The sequence below is a fragment of the Tubulanus polymorphus genome, unplaced genomic scaffold (assembly GCF_964204645.1).
Source record: "Tubulanus polymorphus unplaced genomic scaffold, tnTubPoly1.2 scaffold_67, whole genome shotgun sequence".
Classification (NCBI taxonomy): Eukaryota; Metazoa; Nemertea; class Palaeonemertea; order Tubulaniformes; family Tubulanidae; genus Tubulanus; species Tubulanus polymorphus.
Genome location: NW_027437474.1, coordinates 16,326 through 39,960, shown reverse-complemented (window position 1 = coordinate 39,960; position 23,635 = coordinate 16,326). Strand labels below are relative to the sequence as shown.

The following is a 23,635-nucleotide window of genomic DNA, read 5'->3' as shown; positions in this document are numbered from 1 at the left end:
AGATGAAAATGAACATTATATGTGGTTAAAACAAATTGATTTATTCTTTAGAACAGAAAGTGATCATCATAATAAAATTTATCTATGTAGAAAATGTTTATCTAAATTTATGACTGAGAATGCGTTACTAAAACATAAAGAATTATGTGATAATAAAGATTTTTGTAAATTAATAATGCCAACAGAAAAAGATTATGAATTAAAATTTACTAATCATAAATTTAAGAATATTGTTCCATTTGTAATTTATGGGGATTTTGAATCGTTGAATAAAGAATTAACTGATCAAGATAGAAAAGAAATATATAACAAAAAGCAATTATTAAAATCAATGGATAAAGGAAATGAATTAAATGAAGACATAATACAAGACCCGCCAATTATAAATACAATTAAAAAAGTTCATCAAAGAGCTGCTGCTTATGGAATTTATATAAAATCAAATTATCCTGAATTATATGAAAGTCAATATATTTCTTTTAGAGGTGAAAATGTAGTTAATGATTTTTGTGATAAAATGATTGAATTAGAAAGTGATTTTGCAAAATTATTAAACAAAAATAAAAGAATAGTTATGACAAAAGAAGATGAAATTGATTTTAATTATGCAACTCATTGTTGTTATTGTGAAAAACGTTTTTATTCATTTGATAAAAGAGTTAGAGATCATGATCATTTGAATTCAAAATATCGTGGAGCTGCTCATGAAGATTGCAATTTACAAGCTAAAAAAGTAAATTTCGTACCAATATTATTTCATAATTTATCAGGATATGATACCCATCTATTTATAAAACAATTATCGGGAAAATTGGGCGCAATTAATCAAGAAATAGAAGAATATAATGCTATGAATGAAGCAAATGTAAGAAAATATGATTTTAAACTATTAGCTAAAACATCTGAAAATTATATTTCATTTCAATTTGGTTGCATTAGATTTTTAGATTCTTATAGATTTCTAGCAAGTTCATTAGATAATTTATCAAAAAGTTTAGTTGATAATGATTTTGTTATAACTCGATATTATTATCCAAATGAACAAGATTTTAAATTATTGAGATATAAAGGCGCAATTCCTTATTCATTTTATAAAACACACAATGATTTTAATGTAACAGAATTATTAAAAGATCAATTTTATGATCAATTAAAAGAGGAGTATGTGAAAGACGAAGTGTTTAATAGAACATTAAATATTTGGAACCATTTTAAGATGAAAAATCATGGTGAATTAGTTGATTTATATTTAAAATCAGATGTTATGATATTTGAAAAATTTAGAGAAGTTAATTTTAATCATTTTAATGTTGATCCTTGTTATTGCTACTCTAGTCCTGGTTTAACCTGGCAATGTGGTTTAAAATATCCAAATGTAGAATTAGATTTATTAAAAGAACCAGATATGGTTTTATCATTTGAAAAATCAATTAGACGTGGAATTAGTGGTGTTATGGGAGATAGATATTTTAAAGGAAATGATGAATATAAATTATTATATATTGACGCCAATAATTTATATGGTTGGGCAATGATGCAACCTCAACCATATAAAAATTTTATATTAACAGAAGTTGAAAATGGTGATAAAACTGATTGGGAAAGCGCAATTGCGAGTTTAAAAGATGAAGCACCAATTGGTTATTTCTTTGTAGTTGATTTAGAATATCCTGAAAATATAAAGTTTAAAACAAGAAACTTACCTTATTGCCCAGAACATTTAACTGTAGATGATAGTTATTTAAGTGAATACCAGAAGAAAATAAAACCGAAAGATCATGTTTTTACAGAAAAATTAATACTTACTCAAAATAATAAATACAATTATATTGTTCATTATAGAATGTTAAAATTTTATCTAAAACAAGGAATGAAATTAAAGAAAGTACATAGATATATTGAATTTAATCAATCGAAGTGGTTAGAAAAATATATAGATTTCAATACTCAACAGAGAACCATATCAAAAACAGATTTTGAAAAAGATTTCTTCAAATTGATGAATAATAGTTTTTATGGTAAAACATGTGAAAATATTAGAAATAGAAATGATATTGAATTAGTAAATAATTTTGAGAGATTAAGACATTTACAATCAAGCCCTAGACATTTAGGAAATAAAAGATTTGAAGATTATTTAACAGCAGTTAAATTAAAAAGAACATCAATGAAATTTAATAAACCTATATTTATTGGTCTGACTGTTTTAGAAGTATCAAAATTATTAATGTATGATTTTTATTATAATGTTTTACAACCACTTTTTGGGGAAAAGCATATTGAAATATTATATTTTGATTCTGTAACAGCTGACACCCCAATATTATTAAAATGTAATAATAAAATATTGGTAAGAAGAATTTCAGAAATAATTCCAAAACAAAATGAATGTTATATTTCATATGGTGAAAAAGAATTAATACAAATAAATGGATTAATGGATGTTTGGACAAGAAATGGATGGAAAAAATTAAAGAATATTATTAGACATAAAACAAATAAGAAAATCTATAGAGTTAGAACTAAATTAGGATTTGTAGATGTTACAGCAGATCATAGTTTAATAAAACGAAATGGTGATGAAATAAAACGAACTGATATAAAAATTGGAGATGAATTATTACATAAAAGATTTTTCCAAAGAATGAATCATATGTCATTTGATGAAATTATTGATAATATTTATAATATAGAACCCGAAACATTAGAAGAAAAAGAATATTTTATCAAAGGATTTTTCATGGGAGATGGTTCAGCAGGTGTGTATAAATATGTTAATCGCACTCAATATCGTTGGTATTTATGCAATCAAGATCTGAAATTATTAGAAAGAATAAAGAAATTCTGCGAAGAAGTTTATTCACATAAAACATTTAGAATCATGGATCATATGAAATCATCCGCGGTTTATAGAATATTTGTAAATAATCCTAAAGATTTTGCTACAAAATATAATGATGAATTCTATATTCATACAATAGTGAAAAGTAATACTTCAACTAAAGAAAAGATAGTTCCAGATTATGTATTAAATGCAAAAAATAATTTAAGAAAATGGTTCTTCATTGGATTCTATGCAGCAGATGGTTCAAAAAGTTTCAAAACAATATCTTTAGCTCAAAAAGGAAAAGTTGCTATATCAGAATTGAATATATTATGCAGTTCATTAGGATTTAATATGAATCTAGAATTAATTAAATCTAAACCAAATTGTTTTAATTTAAGGCATGTAGAAAAAGAATTAACAGAAGAAGTTAAAGATTTATTTGAAATATATAAGCCAACTGACTATGTTTATGATTTATCAACAGATGATGGAACATTCAATTCTGGGTTCCCATTAATCCAAAAAAATACCAACAGTTACATACTAAAAATCAAGACAAATGATATAACAAAAGACTTAAAAACATTAAAACATTATTTTGATTTTAGCAATTATCCCAAAGATCATGAACTATTTAGCAATGATAATAAAAAGATTCCTGGTAAATTTAAAGATGAATTAGGGGGTGATGAAATGATTGAATTTGTTGGGATAAGAAGTAAAATGTATAGTTATAGAACAAAAGATCATGAAGCTAAAAAGTTAAAAGGAATAACAAAACATGTGGTTGATAAACATATAGAATTTCAAGATTATATAAAGTGTTTATATAAATCAATTGTTATGAAACATAAAATGAATTGTTTAAGATCAGAAGATCATGAGATGTACATTAATGAAGTTGAAAAAACTAGTTTAAATCCATTTGATGATAAAAGGCATATTTTAGATGATGGTATAAAAACATTACCTTATGGTTATTAAAATGGATCTATATCATCAAACTCGAAATCACTATTGGCTTCTTCTATAATATCTAGGTTTAAATAATTTACAATCTTATTTAAAAAGAATTCATAATTTATTGAATCTGTTATTCTATTTTCCAAATGACACATTAATATTTGTTTGAATATCTTTTTTTATATTTTCCATATCTTCTTCTGTTAATTTAGGTTTTTCATAATAATCGTTAAATAATAAATATAAATACATTTTCTTTTCTTTTGTGTTAAATGTTGACGGAATAATTGTATTTATAATATCTTTTTTAGTTATTTCACCATTTTTATTTTTTATTATTTTCATTTTTTCAAGCCATTGCATATATTCTGGTGTATGATCTTCTATAGAAAATATTTTAAAAATTTCATCTAGATAATTTATTTTTGGATCTATGAGAAAATTTCTAGTTTTTTCTTCACCCCATAAATTCTTTTGCCATCCACAATCAACACAAAATAACACAGTACCTTCTTGTCTTAAGGTCGCATAACTACATTGTGGACATTTTCGTTTATAATTTATTGGTAATAGATCTTCATTAAGCTCTTGGTATTTTCTTACGTTTTCTTTATGTTTTATTGTTCTATTATGTAGATTTGATTTACTTGTTGTAATAATCAATTTACAATATTTACAATAATATGTTTTTCTTGTTAATTCATTATATTGTTTTTCTAACTTTTCAACATGAAATTGCTTCTGCAATTATAACTATTATAGGATCAGCAATTGTTAACGCTTTGGCATTTACTGGTGGTGGATATTTATTTAAACATATTGATAAAAATAGTTCATTAGGAGAACAAAGAAGACATAACTTAGCGTTAGAGAAATATAATAAAGCAGCGGAAGAATATAGAGAAAAGAGGCAAAACTATATGGATTATATTAACAAGGAATTATATGATCAGAAGATTTCACATAGAGATTTTCAATCAGTTGATGATGCAATGAGTTTATATAACGCGGTAACCAATAAAGAAAAATTACATCTATACAAACCTAAATTATCAGATTATTATACCCCAAGTAAAGAACAACAGAAATATGAAATAATTTGGATTTTAGGTGGAACAGTTATTGTTATATTTGTTGCTTATAAGTTTACTAATTAGTAATTTTTTTTGCTAAATAAATGGAAGATAAAGTTGATAGTATTGATATTATTCCTCATGATATAAATAAAACTAAATTAAAAATATATTTAGAAAAACAAATATTAGAATTTGAAAGTGACTTAAAGATAAAAAAGAAAAAATATTTAAAAAGTAAAATTATATATTATTTGATTATTAGTGGTTCGGTTACAATTAGTTCTGTAATAACATTTCTAGCAATATTCAGTCCATTAACACCTTAAGCTATATCAATTGGTGTGTTAGGATTAAGTTCAAGTGTTTTAACTGGCATAAGTTCAAAATTAAATATAAAAAGTAATAAAGAAAAAATTAAAACTAATATAAAAGAAATTAATAAATTAAAGAATACACTAGATTATATCATAAGTTTAAATGGCCATATAACAGTTGAAGAACAAGATAAATTATTAAAAGAATTAGTTAATTATTAATTTTTTAGTTATATAAATGGCAGATAGTTTTCCAAAAGCTTTCCAATATAATAAATCAATTAAATATAATATTCCAGCAATAGATTTTAATAAAGATATTACATATAGAAATGAAGTTTTAGATTCATTAACTAATTTAGAAATTTATGTCACTGAAACTAATAATTTTAATGCAAAGATGGAAAATATATTTCATGTATATTTAATTAATTTTAAAAAATTGAAAGATGAAAAACAATGGTTATTAAAATCTAATATGAAGTATTGGCAGAATCAATTAAATTTTGCTGTTTATTGTTCAACAACAGGATGTGGAATAAGTTGGAATGATCATTTGAATAATTCTAAATATAAATTAATTCAAAGTTTATTTAGATTTCATACATACTTTCAAATCAGATTAATATTAAATGAATTAGAGTGCGCTTTACCAGGATCTAGATATTTTAAAGAATTAGATAATAATATTAATTTATCAAAGTTTTATAAAATTTGTAATGAATTTAATATAGATATAAATAATTCTGATTTTAGAATAAAAATTGGAACAATAAGATCACTTCCTTGCCCTAAAAAGATTGCAGAATATTGCGCACTTCCCATACCATCTAATAGTTTTTATAATATCTATAATAATAAATTAGGTTATGGTAAAATAGAAACAAAGGATTTAGAAACATTAAATTTCAATAAATTACCGAAATTTTATGATAATTTAAAACAAGAAAACAATAATGGTTGGGTTTATTTTATTTTAGAAAATAGTGAAGGTTTTACTAAATCAGGTATACAAAGAATAAATCAATCTATTAGAACTTATTTGATATGTATTTTAGGTGCGCAAGTTGAAACAAGATCCCCAATAATTGGAAATTTAAATACATCATTTGATACACAGAAACAATTCAAAGTATTATTTGAAGATTCCATACATAATGATAAAAATAGATCGATTCCAGAAAACATTGTAAGATATCAAAATTATTTAGATAAATCACATATTAGATTAAATTATTGTATAGGACCTAATCTATTAATTATTTCTAATGATTTAGTATTAAAGATTGGAAACATAATTGGTTATAATAATCTAATTGAAACTGCAACAATAAATAATTCATTTGGATTGAATGATATAAATAAAAAGATTATCACTGCTCCAAAATTAATGGAAGGTGAAAAAATTAAAAAACATATTCAATCAACAGAAACTAAAACTAAGAATATTAAATTGGATAATGATTCCAAAATAAAAGATTACAATACTACAGAAAATATTAAAACTGATAATATTCAACATGATATAATTAAAACTGATAATGACAATAAATTACATGAAAATACTAAATTAGCTTTAACTTGTATAGGAATTGTAATCGGAGGAATATTATATTTTAAATTTTAATTTTCTTATTATATAAATGGATGTAGAAGGTGGAGAAGATATTGGAATGGATAATTTTGATGAACCTGGCATAACTGATGAACAACCACCTGATTTTGATGAAACAAGTTTTAATGATGGTAATGAGCCAGAATATAATAATAATTTGAATATGCCTGATTGTATTAAAAATGCTGAATCACAATTAAATCCTGAAAATTTAGACCCAGATTTAGTAAAACAAGATTTAGATAATTTAAACAAAATACCTAAATTAGAAGATTTAATTGAAAAATCTAAACTTAACATAAATGATGAAGACGTTGGAGTTTTAGCAGATCAATTAAAATTTTTAGATAATGGTAAATGTTATTATCGTTTGAAAGGTGATTATTATATTGATATCACTTATAAAAATAATAAAAATAAAATATTATCAGAATCAACTTTAGAAAAATTAAAACCAGATAGAATTAAAATAATAAGTAATAGTAATGAAATAACTGATGTCACACAAAAAGAAATAGATGATAATATAGACGTATTTAAACAAAGAATTAATGAATTATTTAAAATAATCAAAAAGAAATCAGAAACAGAAACAACTTCTGAACAGAATATAACTTCCAAAACTAGTAAACTTAAATCAAATAAAGTTTCAATTGAAAAACTTTTACCGAATGGATTAATTGATGCAACAGATCAACAATTAGAAGATTTAAATATATTTTCTGATGAAGCAATTAGAGAAATTATTAGTATAAGAAATGAAGCTGATAAAATTGCACATAATAAAAGTATAAGAGATCAAAAAATTATGTATTTGGAAAAAGAATTAACTAATGCAAATAAAGAAATAGAACAAATAAAGTCTGATTTAGATCATCAAGTAATTGATGAAATAGAATATAGGCTAAAAGAATTACTTTTAGAAAAATAAATTATTAATTTAAAAGATAATTTAGAAGTACAAAAAGAAGAAATTAAATTATTATTAAAATCATATGATTATAATATAAATAGATTAAAAGTTATTTTTAAAGATTTATTGATAAAACCAAATTCTGAAATATCACTGAAAGATAGAATAAAGTTATTATTTAAATTAGAAGGAATAACAATTCTTTCAATTCTAACAGCTGTAACTATGTTATTTACAACAATTGGTTTAGCAATATCAAATGCTTTGAACATATTATTTTATTTTTAATCACAGTTGTAAGTGCTATTATTTTTGGGTTAGTAAATATGATATCAAAAAGATATCAAGAAAAAAATAATAAAAAATAAATAATTAATTTTTTTGTTTAATAAATGAGTGGGAGTGATATAAGTCCTTCTAAGATTTCTAGAATATCTAATGCTATTAAAGCAGAAAGATCACATCATATAATTACTAATAACCCTTCAGATATTAATCCCGATGAAACTTTATATGTTAGAATTCCTAGATTAACACAAAATACTTTTTATGTTCCAAATAGTATTTATTTATCAGCCGATATAAAAGTAACTGGCCATGATAACAATTATGTTGTTGATAATGTTGGAAGATATTTGATTAAAAAATTAATTATAAAGATTGGTCCGGAAACAGTTTTCTCATTAGATGATTATAATTTATTCATGCATTATAAAGATTTATGGTTAACTAGAGAAAAGAAATAATATGATATTTCAAGGTATCCAATCAGAAAACCAAAATAAATTAAGATCAGAAGCTAATAATGCAGTAGTAACTAATGACGTAGATAATTTGATTAAAAAGATTTATGAAATTCCATTAGACTTTGAATTGATAAATAATAATGCACCTTTATATAAATACGCAATTCAAGAAGATATTATATTTGAGATAACATTTGCTCCTGTTAATGAAATTGTATTATCTAGCGTTGTTAAAGATATGGGTTATAAATTATCGAATGTATGTTTAGAATATAACACAGTAACTAATGAAAATATTGCTAGCACAATTCAAACTCAATACAATCAAGGATTTTCATTATTATATGATTATATTGATAAATTTAAAACTGTAACTATTAATGCAAATGATGAAATAATTAATGAGAATAATAACTTCCCAAGAAGATCTATTAAAGGTATATTAATATTTTTTACCATTGCAACATATTCTAATGGTGCAATAAAGGTTGATAATTATTATAATCCTGAAATAACAAAAGTAGAAATAACTATCGAAGGAATAGCAAATAAAATATTTTGCCAAGGAATGAGAATGATAGATCAATGGCCAGAAATTAGAAAACATTTTATGAATGAAAAAGTAAAATCATTTGAAAATTGTAATATTGATCAAATTGATTATTATACCGGTTATAAATATGCATTATGGTTAGATTTTAGAACAACAGAGGATAATTCATTACATGGTTCTGGAAAAAAACTACAAAACACTAAAGATGGAATACAATTATTCATGAAAAAGAAAAAAGGAGACAAAAATTTCAAAATGCACATTTATATTATATCTGACGCACAATTAAATATTGTAAATTCACAGTTAGATAGTATTCAATATTAGAAATATAAGTTAAAATTAACGATATATAAATGGGAGGTAAAAAAACTCCTAATACTAAAGAACAATATTTAAGAAATTTATATTACAACCCTGAGAGTTCGGTTGCTTATTCTTCTACCAAAAATATATGGCGTAAAGTAAAACAAGATAAATTAGATAAGATAATCCCACAAAATTTAGTTAAATATAAAGATATAAATGAATTTATGTTAGAACAACCAACATATACAACACATAAAAAAATTGTTAGAAAATATAAAACTCGTAAAACTATGGTAAGTTATGTAGATCAACAGTGGCAAGGAGATTTAATTGATATGAAAAATGTTAAGAAAGATAATGATGATTATTGGTGGTTATTGAATATAATTGATATTTTTAGTCGTTATGTATGGAGCTTCCCACTTTATAGAAAAGATGAAAAATACAATTTGATGATGGAAAAGAGTTTGATAATTCACTTGTTCATGAACTCTTAGATAATCATAATATTAAATATTTTTCAACAAAATCAGATAAAAAAGCAGCAGTTGTTGAACGATTTAATAGAACATTAAGAACAAGAATGTGGAAATATTTTACAGCAAATAATACTTTTAAATGGATTGATGTTTTACAAAAATTGATAGAAGGATATAATAATTCTTATCATTCTTCTATTGGAATGAAACCTATTGATGCTAGAAAACCTGAAAATGCTGAAATTGTTTGGAATAATTTATATGGAGCATTTCTTGTAGATGATTTTGGTGAACCTAAATTTAAAGTTGGTCAAAATGTTAGAATTTCTAAGTATAAAAAGATATTTGATAAAGGATACGATCAAAATTTTACTAGAGAAATATATAAAATAAAAAAGGTTATAACAACAAAACCATATGTCTATAAACTAGAAGATTTAGATGGTGAAGAAGTTGATGGCTACTTTTACGAAGAAGAATTAAGTTTAACTACTGAAAATCTAGAACAAGAATATAAAATTGAAAAAGTATTAAAAACAAAAACTATTAAAAGAAAAAAATATTCTTTAGTAAAATGGGTTGGATGGCCGGATAAATTCAATGAATGGATATTATCAAGTAAAATTAAAAATATATAATTGAATAAGGAATTATTCATATTTGAGCCTCATAATATGTTAATTTCTGGTGTAACAAATTGTGGAAAAACTTATTTTATATTAAATTTATTAGAAACTGTTTATGAAAACTATTTTGATAATATAGTATTATTTTGTCCAACATATGAATTTAATCAAACTTATGATAGAAATATTACTAGGAATAATAAATTTATTATATTAGATCCTAAAACAGTAAAAGAAAATTTAGATAATTGTATTAAAATAGCAATTGATATTTATAAAGGATCAAATACATTATTCATTATAGATGATTGTGCTAATCTACATGATTCAAAAGTTAGAGAAAGTGAGTTATGCTATTTAGCTTTCTCTGGGAGACATTTTGGGATAACAACTTGGGTTTTAAATCAAAAATATAATTCAATTGTTAAAGACTTTAGAGAAAACATTAGATTTCTAGTTTTATTCTACAATAAAGATAGAAAATCGATGAAAAATGCACTTGAGGAAAATGATATTATTCCACATGATTTACATAATGAATATATGGATAAGTTGAAAAATATTAAAAGATCAAAATTACTATTTAGATTACAACACCCATTTAAATATGAATTTATTTAAATTCAATTAGTTTGTTAATCTAGTTGAATTCTAGTTATTGGTAGTTGTAACAAAAATCAATACCTAAACAATAGATTTAACAATATTTTAACTAGCTTGTTAATCTAGTTTAATTCTAGTTACATTCTAGTTGAATTATAGTTGTTAGTAGTTGAAACAAAAATCAACTAGATTTAACTAGAAATAAAACAATATTTCAACTAGCTTGTTAATCTAGTTGAATTCTAGTTACATTCTAGTTAAATTCTAGTTGCAACATCACACAATTAATTTTTTTGTTATATAAATGGGAGGTGAAAAGAAAATAAAATCTAAAAATGGTGATGTTCCAATTGAAAAAACTTTAGATGATTAAGGAATAACTGAAACAAAATTAACTCCAGATGATGGTGCTTTAAATAATGTTACAACAAATAATAATTATGAATATTATCTTTATTGTAAACATCAATTAGAAATATTAATAGCATCTGGAAAATGTAAAAATTTTGTCGGTAAAAATTCAACTTATAATGAATTAGATACAATGAAATCAGATGAAATTATTTGATTATTTAAGATTTATGAAGCCGCGAGAACAGCTAGAATTAATGACGCGATATCAGAAAATGTAGTAAAAGGTTATAGTAAATTATGTAATTATATACTACCAATTGAAGATGAAAATAGATTATATTCCGATTTAAAAAATGATTATTTAGTTATGACTGAATTACATAAATGGATTGGATATTTATCATTTCAATTAGGTGGATTTATGACATTATTATCAACTGGAGTTATAACATTTTCAAATATTGAAAGTAAAAATATTTCTATAATAAATGAGCGAGGTGGAAGAAGTGAAGGAATTAACTGTGAAGAAAAAACCGAGATCACAGAAACAAATTGAATGGTCTCGGCAATTAGGAATTAAATCACAAGAATATAAAAAAGCTGTAAAAGAAAAAATAAGTAATAAAAATGGTGAAAATATTGTTATTTCTACTCCTTCTAATAATAGAATATTTGATAAATGTCTATATTTTACAGTTGGATTTGTAATTGTATTCATTTTGATTGGGTGTAATTGGTATAAGAAATCAAATAAAATTCATGATATTAATAATTCTGAAACAACTGCTATCAAAAATGAAAATACTTCTGAAATTCCAAAATTGATAATAAAAAAATGGATTAATATTTTAGAAAAAAAGCAAAAAAAATAATTGAATATCTCACTACTTTTGTCTATCTATGTGGAGCAATTAAATTGCCCAGATAAGTCATTTCGGATTCTAGATATTCATTATTTTTATTAATTTATTTTGTTTTTACTTGAATATTGTATTACAGTCGTTTCTTATTATTAGTTTTTTCTTAAATTGAAAGATGGCAGCACTGGGTGGGGTGTGATGCTAAAATGAATATTTGAATTTGAATTTGTTAATCAATAACCATGGTAATTGATTACTAATTTGATTAAAAATTATATCATAATTAAGTTAAAAATCCATAATTCATTTATCAGTTTTCATTCTTACATTCTTTTCATTCGGAATAATTTATAATTTCAAATTTCACATATTTTTTTAGCACCAACAACATTTACTTAGGTGTTTTAGCTAAGTATATAAGGCAATTCATTCAACCACTGGAGTGCCGCCGGGCTTGGCTTGCAGGGGCATTTCGAAAATGCACCTTTGTCCACCCTCCGTGGTTCTCCTTCAGTTTCGACTTTCGATCCTCCTTTCGGGGGTAAGGGTGTTGATAGGAAATTCATTAGGCGCCTTTAATATAATGTGTTTCCTGTCAACCATTGAAGCTTTCAGCAACCAATGAAAACGTGGTGGTTCAATGCCGGCTAACTGGCCTGTGTGTGTTTTATGTACTGCGTGCTTATTATATAACTGCTAGCTATCCAATATAACAACAACGTTGTGCAACACCTGTTTGAATGATCAATATTCAAATGAAGCACTCTCTTATAATAACATGTAACAGATGTACTGTATGATTGTAGTTGTTTATAAAACGACTAAGGTCATTTTGGATTCTAGATATTCATTATTTTTATTTTTTATTTAATCAACAATTTCTAAATCATGATGACCGTCTTCATTTTTCCCATGATATATTATTTTAAATCCTACTAAATCTTTCAATTCCTCCGTACTCAATGAAACCCATTTATCGGGTAAAAACACTTTAAATTCTCGTGATGTACTAACATTACAGTAGCTTAAATTAGCTGATACTTTCTCTCCATATTAAGTTTTTATCTTTTCTAATTTCAATATTTTATGTTCAATTTCTTTTGTAACATCAACTAACTTTTTTATTTCAAATTGTTTTTTTGCTGGTTTTATTCTGTTATTTATTGTTGCTAAGAATGCTTTTCTATCTCCTATTTATAAGGAAAACAAATTACTTGTGGTGATGAGTGGGGATTACTTCCCCTGTATATAACAAACACGCTATTAACCGTTCTCACCCAAGCCTCACAGCATCTATTTATCCGGGTACAGTTAACACACGCGCAGCTGTTGTTGCGCGCACTCACTGTTTATGTGTGTCACAATTTTACTGCCTAATATTTCTAAGGCAGGTAAATTATTTCGAAATCTTTACCGTTAAGGACAAGGTTAGAGATGTTACGGCTTGTTTTGTATTCTCAGTGCCGGTGCTGGAAGGACAGTTTGTTATATCGCAACGGAGCAGCTTCTTGAAAGAAGCCAAGAAAGATGGACTCGTAATCGTATTCGACACGTTAAGGAGGTTACGACAACAAAGACCAGGAATGATCCAAAATATGGTAAACCTGTAGTAACTGTCTCTCATTTCACGCTTCCAAAATCCAAAACTTCTCCAACATGTTGTTTGACTATCTACTTTAGAAACAGTACATTCTCGTACACCAGAGTCTACTGGAGGAACTGGTACTGGGACCGGAGGCATACCCGGCCACAAGTTTCAGAGAATCATACGAGGAAAGAAAGGCAACGCGTCGTGTATCTAAAAACGTATCTGATAAAAAAGAGGAACAATTTCTAGTAGGTATTAAGATCGGCCAAAATTAGACGAATGGTTCGATCCCGGCACAAACTAAGGATGGCAGCAATAAAATCATTGACCAAATCGTGTTTCCTTGGGTCCAAATGGTTTCTCCTTGGTTTTCAGGAAACAATTTTTCAATGAGCTTCTATTAATACAGGTGTTGAAGGCATCGACTCCGATTCAGGACGAGGAATCACTAGCAGTGGCCAAACTACTCAACAATGTTTACAAGTCTCGATACAAAGACATCCTCCCCGAGGCTCAGTATCAACTGGAACTCTCACATAAAGGGTTCATTAATGCTTCAATTGTGCACATGATTTTGATTCTGATATAATAGCCATCCGTAGAATATCCGGGCAGTTTTAGTTGATAGATAATTATAGATTAAAAAGATAGATCGATATAATTTGCGAAAACCAAATAAAATGACATACCTTTTTACAGACGATCACAGATGCCAACGTGTTTATAGCCACACAAAGTCCATTGGCAAACACTATTACTGATTTCTAGCAAATGATCTTTGACTACAACTGTGAACTTATTGTAATGATGCATCAAGAATATCCACAAGATCCGGTAAGGCTTATTCTTAAGTGCAGCCCTGCCTTATCTAGATGTCTCCTAAAATACATTTTCTGATTTCAGACATATGCTAGCTGTTGTCCTGCAGTTGGAAGTATTAAATTCGATCCTTTTACGATCACTGTTGAGGAAGTTTCATTGCTCTGTAAGACCATCGTTCGTCGGGATTTGATCCTCCAAAAACAGAATGTATGTTGACTTTTTCGATAGCTTCTTTTCAGAGAAAGATGGCTGCATTTTTCTAAATTTCCTTCGACATTGCTATTTACTATGACCTTATTGTTACTGTAAACAGTATATGTTATATTTCACAGGAATCGCGTCGGACTCGTTTACATGAATATAAATGATTATTTTACTTTCATAATGAACTCGAATATTGTACATAATCTAGAATAAAATATGTAGATTTTTACAGATTTGCATTTGATGTTTATTTTTGCACTTAATGTTTTTATTTTTGTCTTGTTTTACAAAAGAAGATTCATTTCCGGAAATACATCCGGTGCTTTCTGTTTTGTTTTGTTTTGTTTTGTTTTCTTTTGTTCTTGATTTGTTTTACAAAAGGAAAGTCTTTCATGAACTCATAGATTTACTTTAGAAATAGTTTACCAAAAAGTCTTCTTTTTCTGATGTTGAACAAAAGACACGTTTAGCGATTTTTGAATTTTCAACAATATGAGTCATATGATAAACCTTGTTAACAATGATTTTGGTTTATTAGGAATGGAGTCTTCTTTTGTGGTTGGATCAATAAAAAATCACGGCGATTATGAAACATGTAATGACATACGATTCCGGGGGTCACTTGGTTGGAGTAATTCAGTGGATAGTTAACATATCTTTGACCAACTTTTGAGCATTTGTGGCTGATTACATGCTTTAGAATATTGTGGTGATTTTTTGTTGTCAAGTTAAGACATTCTATTCCTTTATCGTACTACATGTATTTAAAAATATTAAGAGCGCGTTTTACAAAATAAAGCACCACGGATCAAAAACTTCCGAATGAAAATAATTTCTAAACGATATAAAAATCATTCAGACATTCATCATTTCAAATGGGTGTCTGTAGGTTTCTCATCTTGTTGACTGTAATAAGAGTAACGAACCGCACACGTTCGACGCCTCCAATGTTGATTTTCCCATTCTAATTTTTTTCCAAAATTTTCTTCGTAATAAAACATACCTATCATTTTGTGGAAGTGGAAGTTGTCGCAGAGTTTTTCACTGATCGCCGTTCAGACACGTATTCCTTTGAACGGCGAAGTTTTAATTTTTTTTCAAACATATAATACGTAAATCGCAAATTACTTCCTGGTAGACCGGTAGACGACGTTTTCGCAGATTTCACAGATGCGACACATATATTAATTTAACACCGTGCACCATTTATATTGTCAGTTATATAATACACTCCTGAATAAAAAGAGGTTTTTTTAAAACTCATGTGACAGAACATTCAAGTATTATACATATGAAAGCAGTTTGCTTGTACATTGTAACATCGTTTTGCGGCGTTAAAATCTACTTTCTTAAGGTTTATTTTCGCTCTGCAATTGTTTTTATCTGCGTAACGAAGGTCGCGTATCTCCATCGCTAAAGGTAAGAAAAACACATTCTATTCTTTTGTTTTCATTTTTTTTTTATGTTTATACAATTCACTATAGTTAGGGTAATATAGAATATTTTACTTTGTTTCTCCTAATCGGCTGAGGGTCACTTACGTAAAATTTGATAACATTTGTAATCAGTTCATTTCTATAACTGACGGGTCTGTTATTGTTAGATTGATCGTGATTTAAAGATAAAAAAAAAACAATCATGTACAGGGTAGATAGACGGTCAACTTTTAAGCTCAGCAAAAATGAAAGAAACAATGTATCAATTTTTGTAGCCTATATGCGAACCTTTAGGCTAAAAAAATTGATACCTTGTTTCTCCGCTCTGCTGCCTATCTACCCTATACATTACTTTTTTTTTAAATCTTGATCAATTTAACCATAACAGACCCGGCCGCTATAGAAATGAACTGTTTATAAATTTTATCATATTTTACAAAAATGACCCGGCCGCTGCGAAGAAACAAGGTATCATTTTTGTTTAGCCTTATGGATAAATCTTTATTGAAAGGAGGGGTATAGACCTCAGACTCTAGTAAATTAACTATTGGGTTAAGCTCAGCAGAAATGAGAAACAAGGTATGAATTTTTAGCCAGTGTAAATTAAGGTTTATTCGGTTGAACCGTGATTTTTTCAATTGTTGAAGTTACTGAAAAGCTTGTCTGGTAGGCTATCATAGAATCGAAGGTACAGTATTTCATCATAATGAATACATATGACCAATGGGTTCGTTTTCCCCCGTTAACGATCCTTAACTGACCACTATTAGCCCCTGGATATCACTTTGTTATCATCCATGATATTTGTATGTATACTATTTCTATTAAAGCTTTGTGAGGTTCTATGAGAAGCAATCGTATACAATATGTATAGGAAGGTAAGGATTAGCACCTACATTTTGTGGGTCGATTCAGACTCTGAATTCAGTTTTCATTGGTTTAAGTGACTGTGGCAGACCACTATACTGATACGTGCGTTTAGTTAATATAATCTCGAAGCCGGGTCGTGCTACAGATTTAATTCTGTATGCTCATAATCTCGAAATCTCGATCGCAGTTTAACCGTTTACAAAACGGACTAGAATATCAAACGTCTTGCCCACTCACAGCGGTACATGCGATATATTCTAAATCAGTGTTTATCTTCATTACAGAAGTGTTTGCCAATGATGTTGGTGTTGGTCCTAATGACGCAGTGCACAGGAATAAACGGTAAACGAAATTGTCTACAGTTTTTCGTAATATCGTTTGGGAAATGGGAAACGGCTATCTTCGAATTTCCACTTGTAAATTGGTAATTTTGTTAATTTTTTCTAGGACAGCAGCAGCACTGTATAGACGCAGCAGATACGTTAATTACAACAGTCGGAACACGAACAGTTGTAAAACTAGTTGGAACCACTGTCGTAAAATGTCACGTTTCGCCACCCAGGACACATTTCTGCGGTTTCAGAATAACAATGAGTACGCCTTCGCAACAGTTTGCGTTTGATAAGATGAACTGTCCCCGTGGAATATTGATCCGGACAATGTGACGTCACAGCTGGACGTTATGGTATACGTATCACCAATGTTCAGATGACTGATTCTGTAAGATATTCATGTTAACTACATGAACTCTTTCCGACATAGTGGAACAGTTATAACTGTATTAGGTGAGAATGACGTACAAATAGATGAATGAACTACAGTCAACCCCCGATATACCGCCCTCCCATATACAGCCCACCCCGCCTACCGCCAGTTTTGTACATCTCTAAACAAAAACATAGCAAAACACCCCCGATATACCGCCGTACTCTCTATACCGCCAAAATCGTTCAGCACCGATGTGAGCGCAGTATATCGGGGGTTGACTGTATTCCATTTCTCTTATCGTAATCACTGATTAAGAAAAAAAGCTTGTAAGATTGTATTCACCCCCTCATCTGAGCTACTTTTCAATCAACGTGAGTTCGAAGATTTCACGAATCAATCTTGTATGCTTTGAAGTGTTATCTATCAAGATGGTGAAACGTGCCACTCCTCACAGTACATCCATCCATTGTATCAGAATGATTCGTTTTCAAGTAAATGGTTGATTAAAAATCAAAAATCAATAAACGAATCTAGTATTTAAGCGTATTAGAAAACGTACCATCCCTTCTCTCTTTTTTCTGTATGTTTGCAGCGCCCCCTAGTGGACCGGTTCTAACATCTCAACCAATCACCTCCATCGACAACATCGTCACAGTACAGGAGAATTTACCGTTAACAATTACATGTGACGGTTCACCGTCTTGACCTACAGGACTGACGTATAAATGGACTGGTGTCAATCTATCAGGACAGTCTCATAATAGACCCAGATTTACAGGAATCAGTAGAACCGATTCAGGTTTTTATACATGTATAGTATCGAATACTGCAGGAACGGTTACCGGGAGTATTACCATTAATGTTCTGTGTAAGTAACAAGTGATTTTTCACTTTAATTCACATTAAAAACTTTGCATTTGTTTCCATAAACACGTGTCTGTAGTGTCTATTCAAATTAAGGAAACAGCAAACATTTCTTAGAAAGCAAATCTATGTCAGTAGTGATATCTATTTTCATTTGCACCCGAATTCATTGTACTGACTGAATTTCCAAACGGAATCACGATCAATCTAACAATAACAGACCCGACAGTTATAGAAATGAACTGATTACAAATTTTATCATATTTTACGAAAGTGACCCACAGCCGATTAGAAGAAAGAAAGTATAAATATTCTATATTAGCCTAACTAGGCTAAAAAAATTCATACCTTGTTTCTCATTTCTGCTGAGCGTAACCCAATAGTTAATTTACTAGAGTCTGAGGTCTATACCCCTCCTTTCAATAAAGATCTATCCATAAAGGTTCGCATTTAGGCTACAAAAATTGATACCTTGTTTCTCTCATTTCTGCTGAGCTTAAAAGTTGACCATCTATCTACCCTGTACATGACTGTTTGTTTTTTTTAAATCATGATCGATCTAACAATAACAGAACCGACAGTTATAGAAATGAACTGATTAAAAATCTTATCATATTTTACGAAAGTGACCCTCAGCCGATTAGGAGAAACAAAGTATAAATATTCTATATTAGACTAACTATAGTGAATTGTATAAAAATAATAAAAAACGAAAAGAAAAAATAGAATTTGTTTTTCTTACCTTTAGCGATGGAGATTCGTGACCTTCGTTACGCAAATAAAAACAATAGCAGAGCGAAAATAAACCTTAAGAAAGTAGATTTTAACGCCGCAAAACGATGTTACAGTGTACAAGCAAACTGCTTTCTTGTGTATAATACTTGAACGTTCTGTCACATGAGTTTTAAAAAAAAACGTCTTTCTATTCAGAAGTGTATTATATAACTGACAATATAAAAGGTGCACGGTGTTAAATGAATATATGTGTCGCATCTGTGAAATCCGCGAAAACGTCGTCTACCGGTCTACCAGGAAGTAAATTGCGATTTACGTATTATATGTTTGAAACAGAAAACAAAACTTCGTCGTTCAAAGGAAGACGTGTCATTGAAAAACTCTGCGACAATTTCCACTTTTCAAATTGATAGATATGTTGTATTACGAAGAAAATTTTGGAAAAAATTAAAATGGGAAAATGAACATTGGACGCGTTAAAAGTGTGCGGTTCGTTACTCTTATTACAGTCAACAAGATGAGAAACCTTGCATTATCAAGTACAGACACCCATTTGAATGATTTTTATGTCGTTTAGAAATTATTTACATTCGCAAGTTTTTGATTCGTGATATTTTATTTTGTAAAACGCGCTGTAAATCTTTGTAAATACACGTAGTACGATATAAGAATATAGTCATAACTCGACCTGTTGGATATTCAGACAATAAATAATCAACAAAAAACACCACAATACTCTAAAGCATGTAATGAGCCACAAATGCTCAAAAGTTGGTAAAAGATATGTTAACTATCCACTGATTAACTCCAACCAACTGACCCCAAGAATTGTAGGTCATTACATGCTTTATAATCGCCGTGATTATTTTTTGTTGATGCAACCACAAAAGAAGACTCCATTCCTAATAAACTAAATTCATTGTTAACAATGTTTATCACATGAATCATATTGTTGAATATTAAAAAATGCCTAATCGTGTCTTTTGTTCAACTTCAGAAAAAGAAGACTTTTTGGTTAACTATTTCTAAAGTATATCTATGAGTTCATGAAAGACTTTCCTTTTGTAAAACAAATCAAGAACAAAACAAACAAAACAACAAAACAGAAAGCACCGAATGTATTTCCGGAAATGAATCTTCTTTTCTAAAACAAGACAAAATAAAAACATTAAGTGCAAAAATAAACATCAAATGCAAATCTGTAAAAATCTACATATTTTAATCTAGATTATGTACAATATTCGAGTTCATCGTGAATGTAAAATAATCAGTTATATTCATGTATGGACTGTGAGTATAATCAATAAACGTGACGACGGGTAACAACTTACTGTCAGTAGTTAACCTGATTTTATACTAGAAATTACGTGTTTTAGCTACTAGTGTAATATATGTATAGTTAGGAACTTTACCGGATGTAAATTATGTGTAATTAGATTAATTAAAGATTATTAATTAAGAGTGACTGAATTGATAATCACGCTACAATTACATTGTCATTATGAATTATTCTACGGTAACTTGCTGTCAGTAGTTATCTTGATTTTATACTAGAAATTACGAGCTTTCACTTTTATTAGTGTATATATATAGTAGGTGGATAGGTGGATAACAGTGAGGGAAGGAAGTGGATAATACACGACGTGAACGGGGTGATTACAAATAAATCATGAGTGTTTAGATTAATTAAGAATATCTAATTTACAGTGATATATACATAAATCATCTTTATAATCTATTTCTAATGATAATTATCTAATATAATAATCTTTATTTACCTTGAAATTATAACATATTATAACACTCAGTTTTATAGATACATAATCAAATAGATATATAAATTATATCTGAATATATATTCATGAACAAAAAAGTAATCGCAAACATAAACACAATAAAACCGGACAGTTTCTGGAGTAGACCTAACGTTGCTAAATACGTAAGCTACGTTAATCTTTATGTCCAAGAGTTCAAGCAATATTTTGAATAAAACAATCTGAAAAGATTAAGTATATGATTATATGATTAAGTAAGTTAATCGTTACTTCATGTTCCAGCTAGTGGCGCCATTACTCGGTTAATGCCATGGGTAAAGTAGCAGTTCAGGTGCCGTTTCTCAGATTCCCTTTTTTGATTGTTTGCTTTTCTTCAGCATTTCCAGTCATAATTCTAACTAAGGTTCGCATAAGTGTCGAATCCTTGTAAATAGAATATCATCAGATCATGCAGAAACTTGTATTGTTCCTATAAACACGAAAACAAGAAAAATACATCAATAACATTACTCGTGAAAATACAAAGAAAATCGATTAATTTCTTACCAAATTTGGAATGAATTGAGGTCGAGTCATTCGTAGTTTTTGTATACAGTGATAAATATCGATTTGTTCGTTAGATGGCGTCTCGGTGATCAGTTCAAATGCCGCACAAAATAGTCCAGTTCTAGTTGCGCTGTCCCTGTAAAATTTGCATAATCTTTAGAATATGTGATGTTGTTTTGAATAATTGACTGATGTTACTAAGATACGAACATGCAATGTACAACAATAGGACTGGTGACGTGTTCTCTTGTAACTAACTTCACAAACTCGAATAGATATTGTACGTCAGGAACTGACGCATCCTCAGGCCATCCTAAAAACTGGATCTGACGAATCTGACGCGATTCCTGCGACATCAAAGAAATACAATTGATCTGATCAGGTCATAGTAAATAGCAATGTCGAAGGAAATTCCGAAAAAAAACAGCCACCTATCTTTGAATGGATGATACCGAATAAACTCAACGTACATTCCGTTTTTGGAGGATCAAATCCCGGCGAACAATGGTCTTACAGGGCAATGAAACCTCATCCACAGTGATCGTAAAAGGACCGAATTTGATGCTTCCAGCTGCAGGACAATAGTTTGCATATGTCTGAAATCAGAAGATGTATTCTGGAAAAAGATACCTATTAAGCAGACCAACACAAGGCAGTGCTAGACTAGGAATACACCTTACCGGATCTTGTGGATATTCTTGATGCATCATTACAATAAGTTCACAGTTAAAGTCAAAGATCATTTGCCAGAAATCAGTAATTGTATCTGCCAATGGACTTTGTGTAGCCATAAACACGTTTTTATTTGTGATCGTCTGTAAAAAGGAAAGTATTTCAATCAGATTCTTATAACTTATCGATACGGAGGTATGTAGGTGGGTAGGTAGGTAGGTAGGTAGGTAGGTAGGTAGGCAGGCAGGCAGGCAGGCAGACAGGAAGGCAGGCAGGCAGGCAGGTATGTAGGTGTACAGGTAGGGAGGTTGGTAGGTGGGTAGCTGGTACTACTATGAAATGAGAAATTGTAGTCATATAAACGTTGTAGGTTATAGTGAGCTTCCATTCAAACCGATAAAAAATATTTTCTGTCCCTGCTGTTTGTCAGTGTGGCGTGGAAAAACCTGAAAATCTATACCAATATTTGACTACACTGGTCCTATAGATGAAGTCTATTCTATCAAGTACAGCAAGCAGTAGACCAATGAATTTTCAATGTAAAACAGAGTCCAGGTGAAAGAGTCTCCGGCTCAGTGCTTCAGTTGGGGCTAGTCACACAAGAAGGGGTCCTGGTTGTGTTTTTATTAAAAGGGGTTTTTTAGGGGTTTACCATGAATTCGTCTAAATTGAATGACCATGGGGGTAGATATGGGGACCAATTTCATTCGGGGATACTTAAAATGTTGAACTGGGGATTCGAGATTTGCTTGAACTCTCTCCTGAGCAACATTCGTCATATGAACCAAATAAAAATCAAACACCAAAATTGAAATTAGAACTCTTTATTCAAACTTGAACACAATCCCAAATCATGGGATATTGAGCACCAAACTCGATGCTTATAATCTATATTCAATGAGCATATGAAATACCAAATGAATTAAGACATTTTTTAAAGCACAGGCAAAATACCCCAATAAAAATTTTGAAAAATAAACTCATGATGATTGATTACGGTCATGTAGGGAAGAAATATGCGTTTTTAATTTTTGTCATATTGACTTGAAAATCATTTTTCACCACATTGAAATATATGGCGTGAAAATTAAAATGTGTTCTAATGCCACACTTTTTTCTATTATGGCCCGAATCAACCACCATATTTATTGCCTTTCTTGGCGGATAAAATATAACA

General features: G+C 28.7%; 1 protein-coding gene across 1 annotated transcript; it reads right to left on the bottom strand.

Annotated features, from left to right (window-relative positions):
- Positions 1-21,634: 21,634 nt before the first annotated feature.
- LOC141914659 (receptor-type tyrosine-protein phosphatase alpha-like) lies at positions 21,635-22,577 on the bottom strand. Its single transcript, XM_074805916.1, has 5 exons — positions 22,467-22,577; positions 22,257-22,382; positions 21,997-22,133; positions 21,787-21,922; positions 21,635-21,709 (listed from the first exon to the last, which is right to left on the bottom strand). The coding sequence occupies exons 1-5, from the start codon at positions 22,575-22,577 to the stop codon at positions 21,635-21,637; spliced, it is 585 nt and encodes a 194-aa protein (XP_074662017.1).
- Positions 22,578-23,635: the final 1,058 nt, after the last annotated feature.

What these genes read in the sequence shown, in the direction of transcription:
- LOC141914659 (XM_074805916.1), bottom strand. Translation starts at nt 22,577, where the DNA reads ATGGCTACACAAAGTCCATTGGCAGATACAATTACTGATTTCTGGCAA. An exon ending in TGATCCTCCAAAAACGGAAT is followed by an intron (nt 22,134 to 22,256) that starts GTACGTTGAGTT and finishes TTGATGTCGCAG; the next exon opens with GAATCGCGTCAGATTCGTCA. An exon ending in CCTATTGTTGTACATTGCAT is followed by an intron (nt 21,923 to 21,996) that starts GTTCGTATCTTA and finishes CAAATTTTACAG; the next exon opens with GGACAGCGCAACTAGAACTG.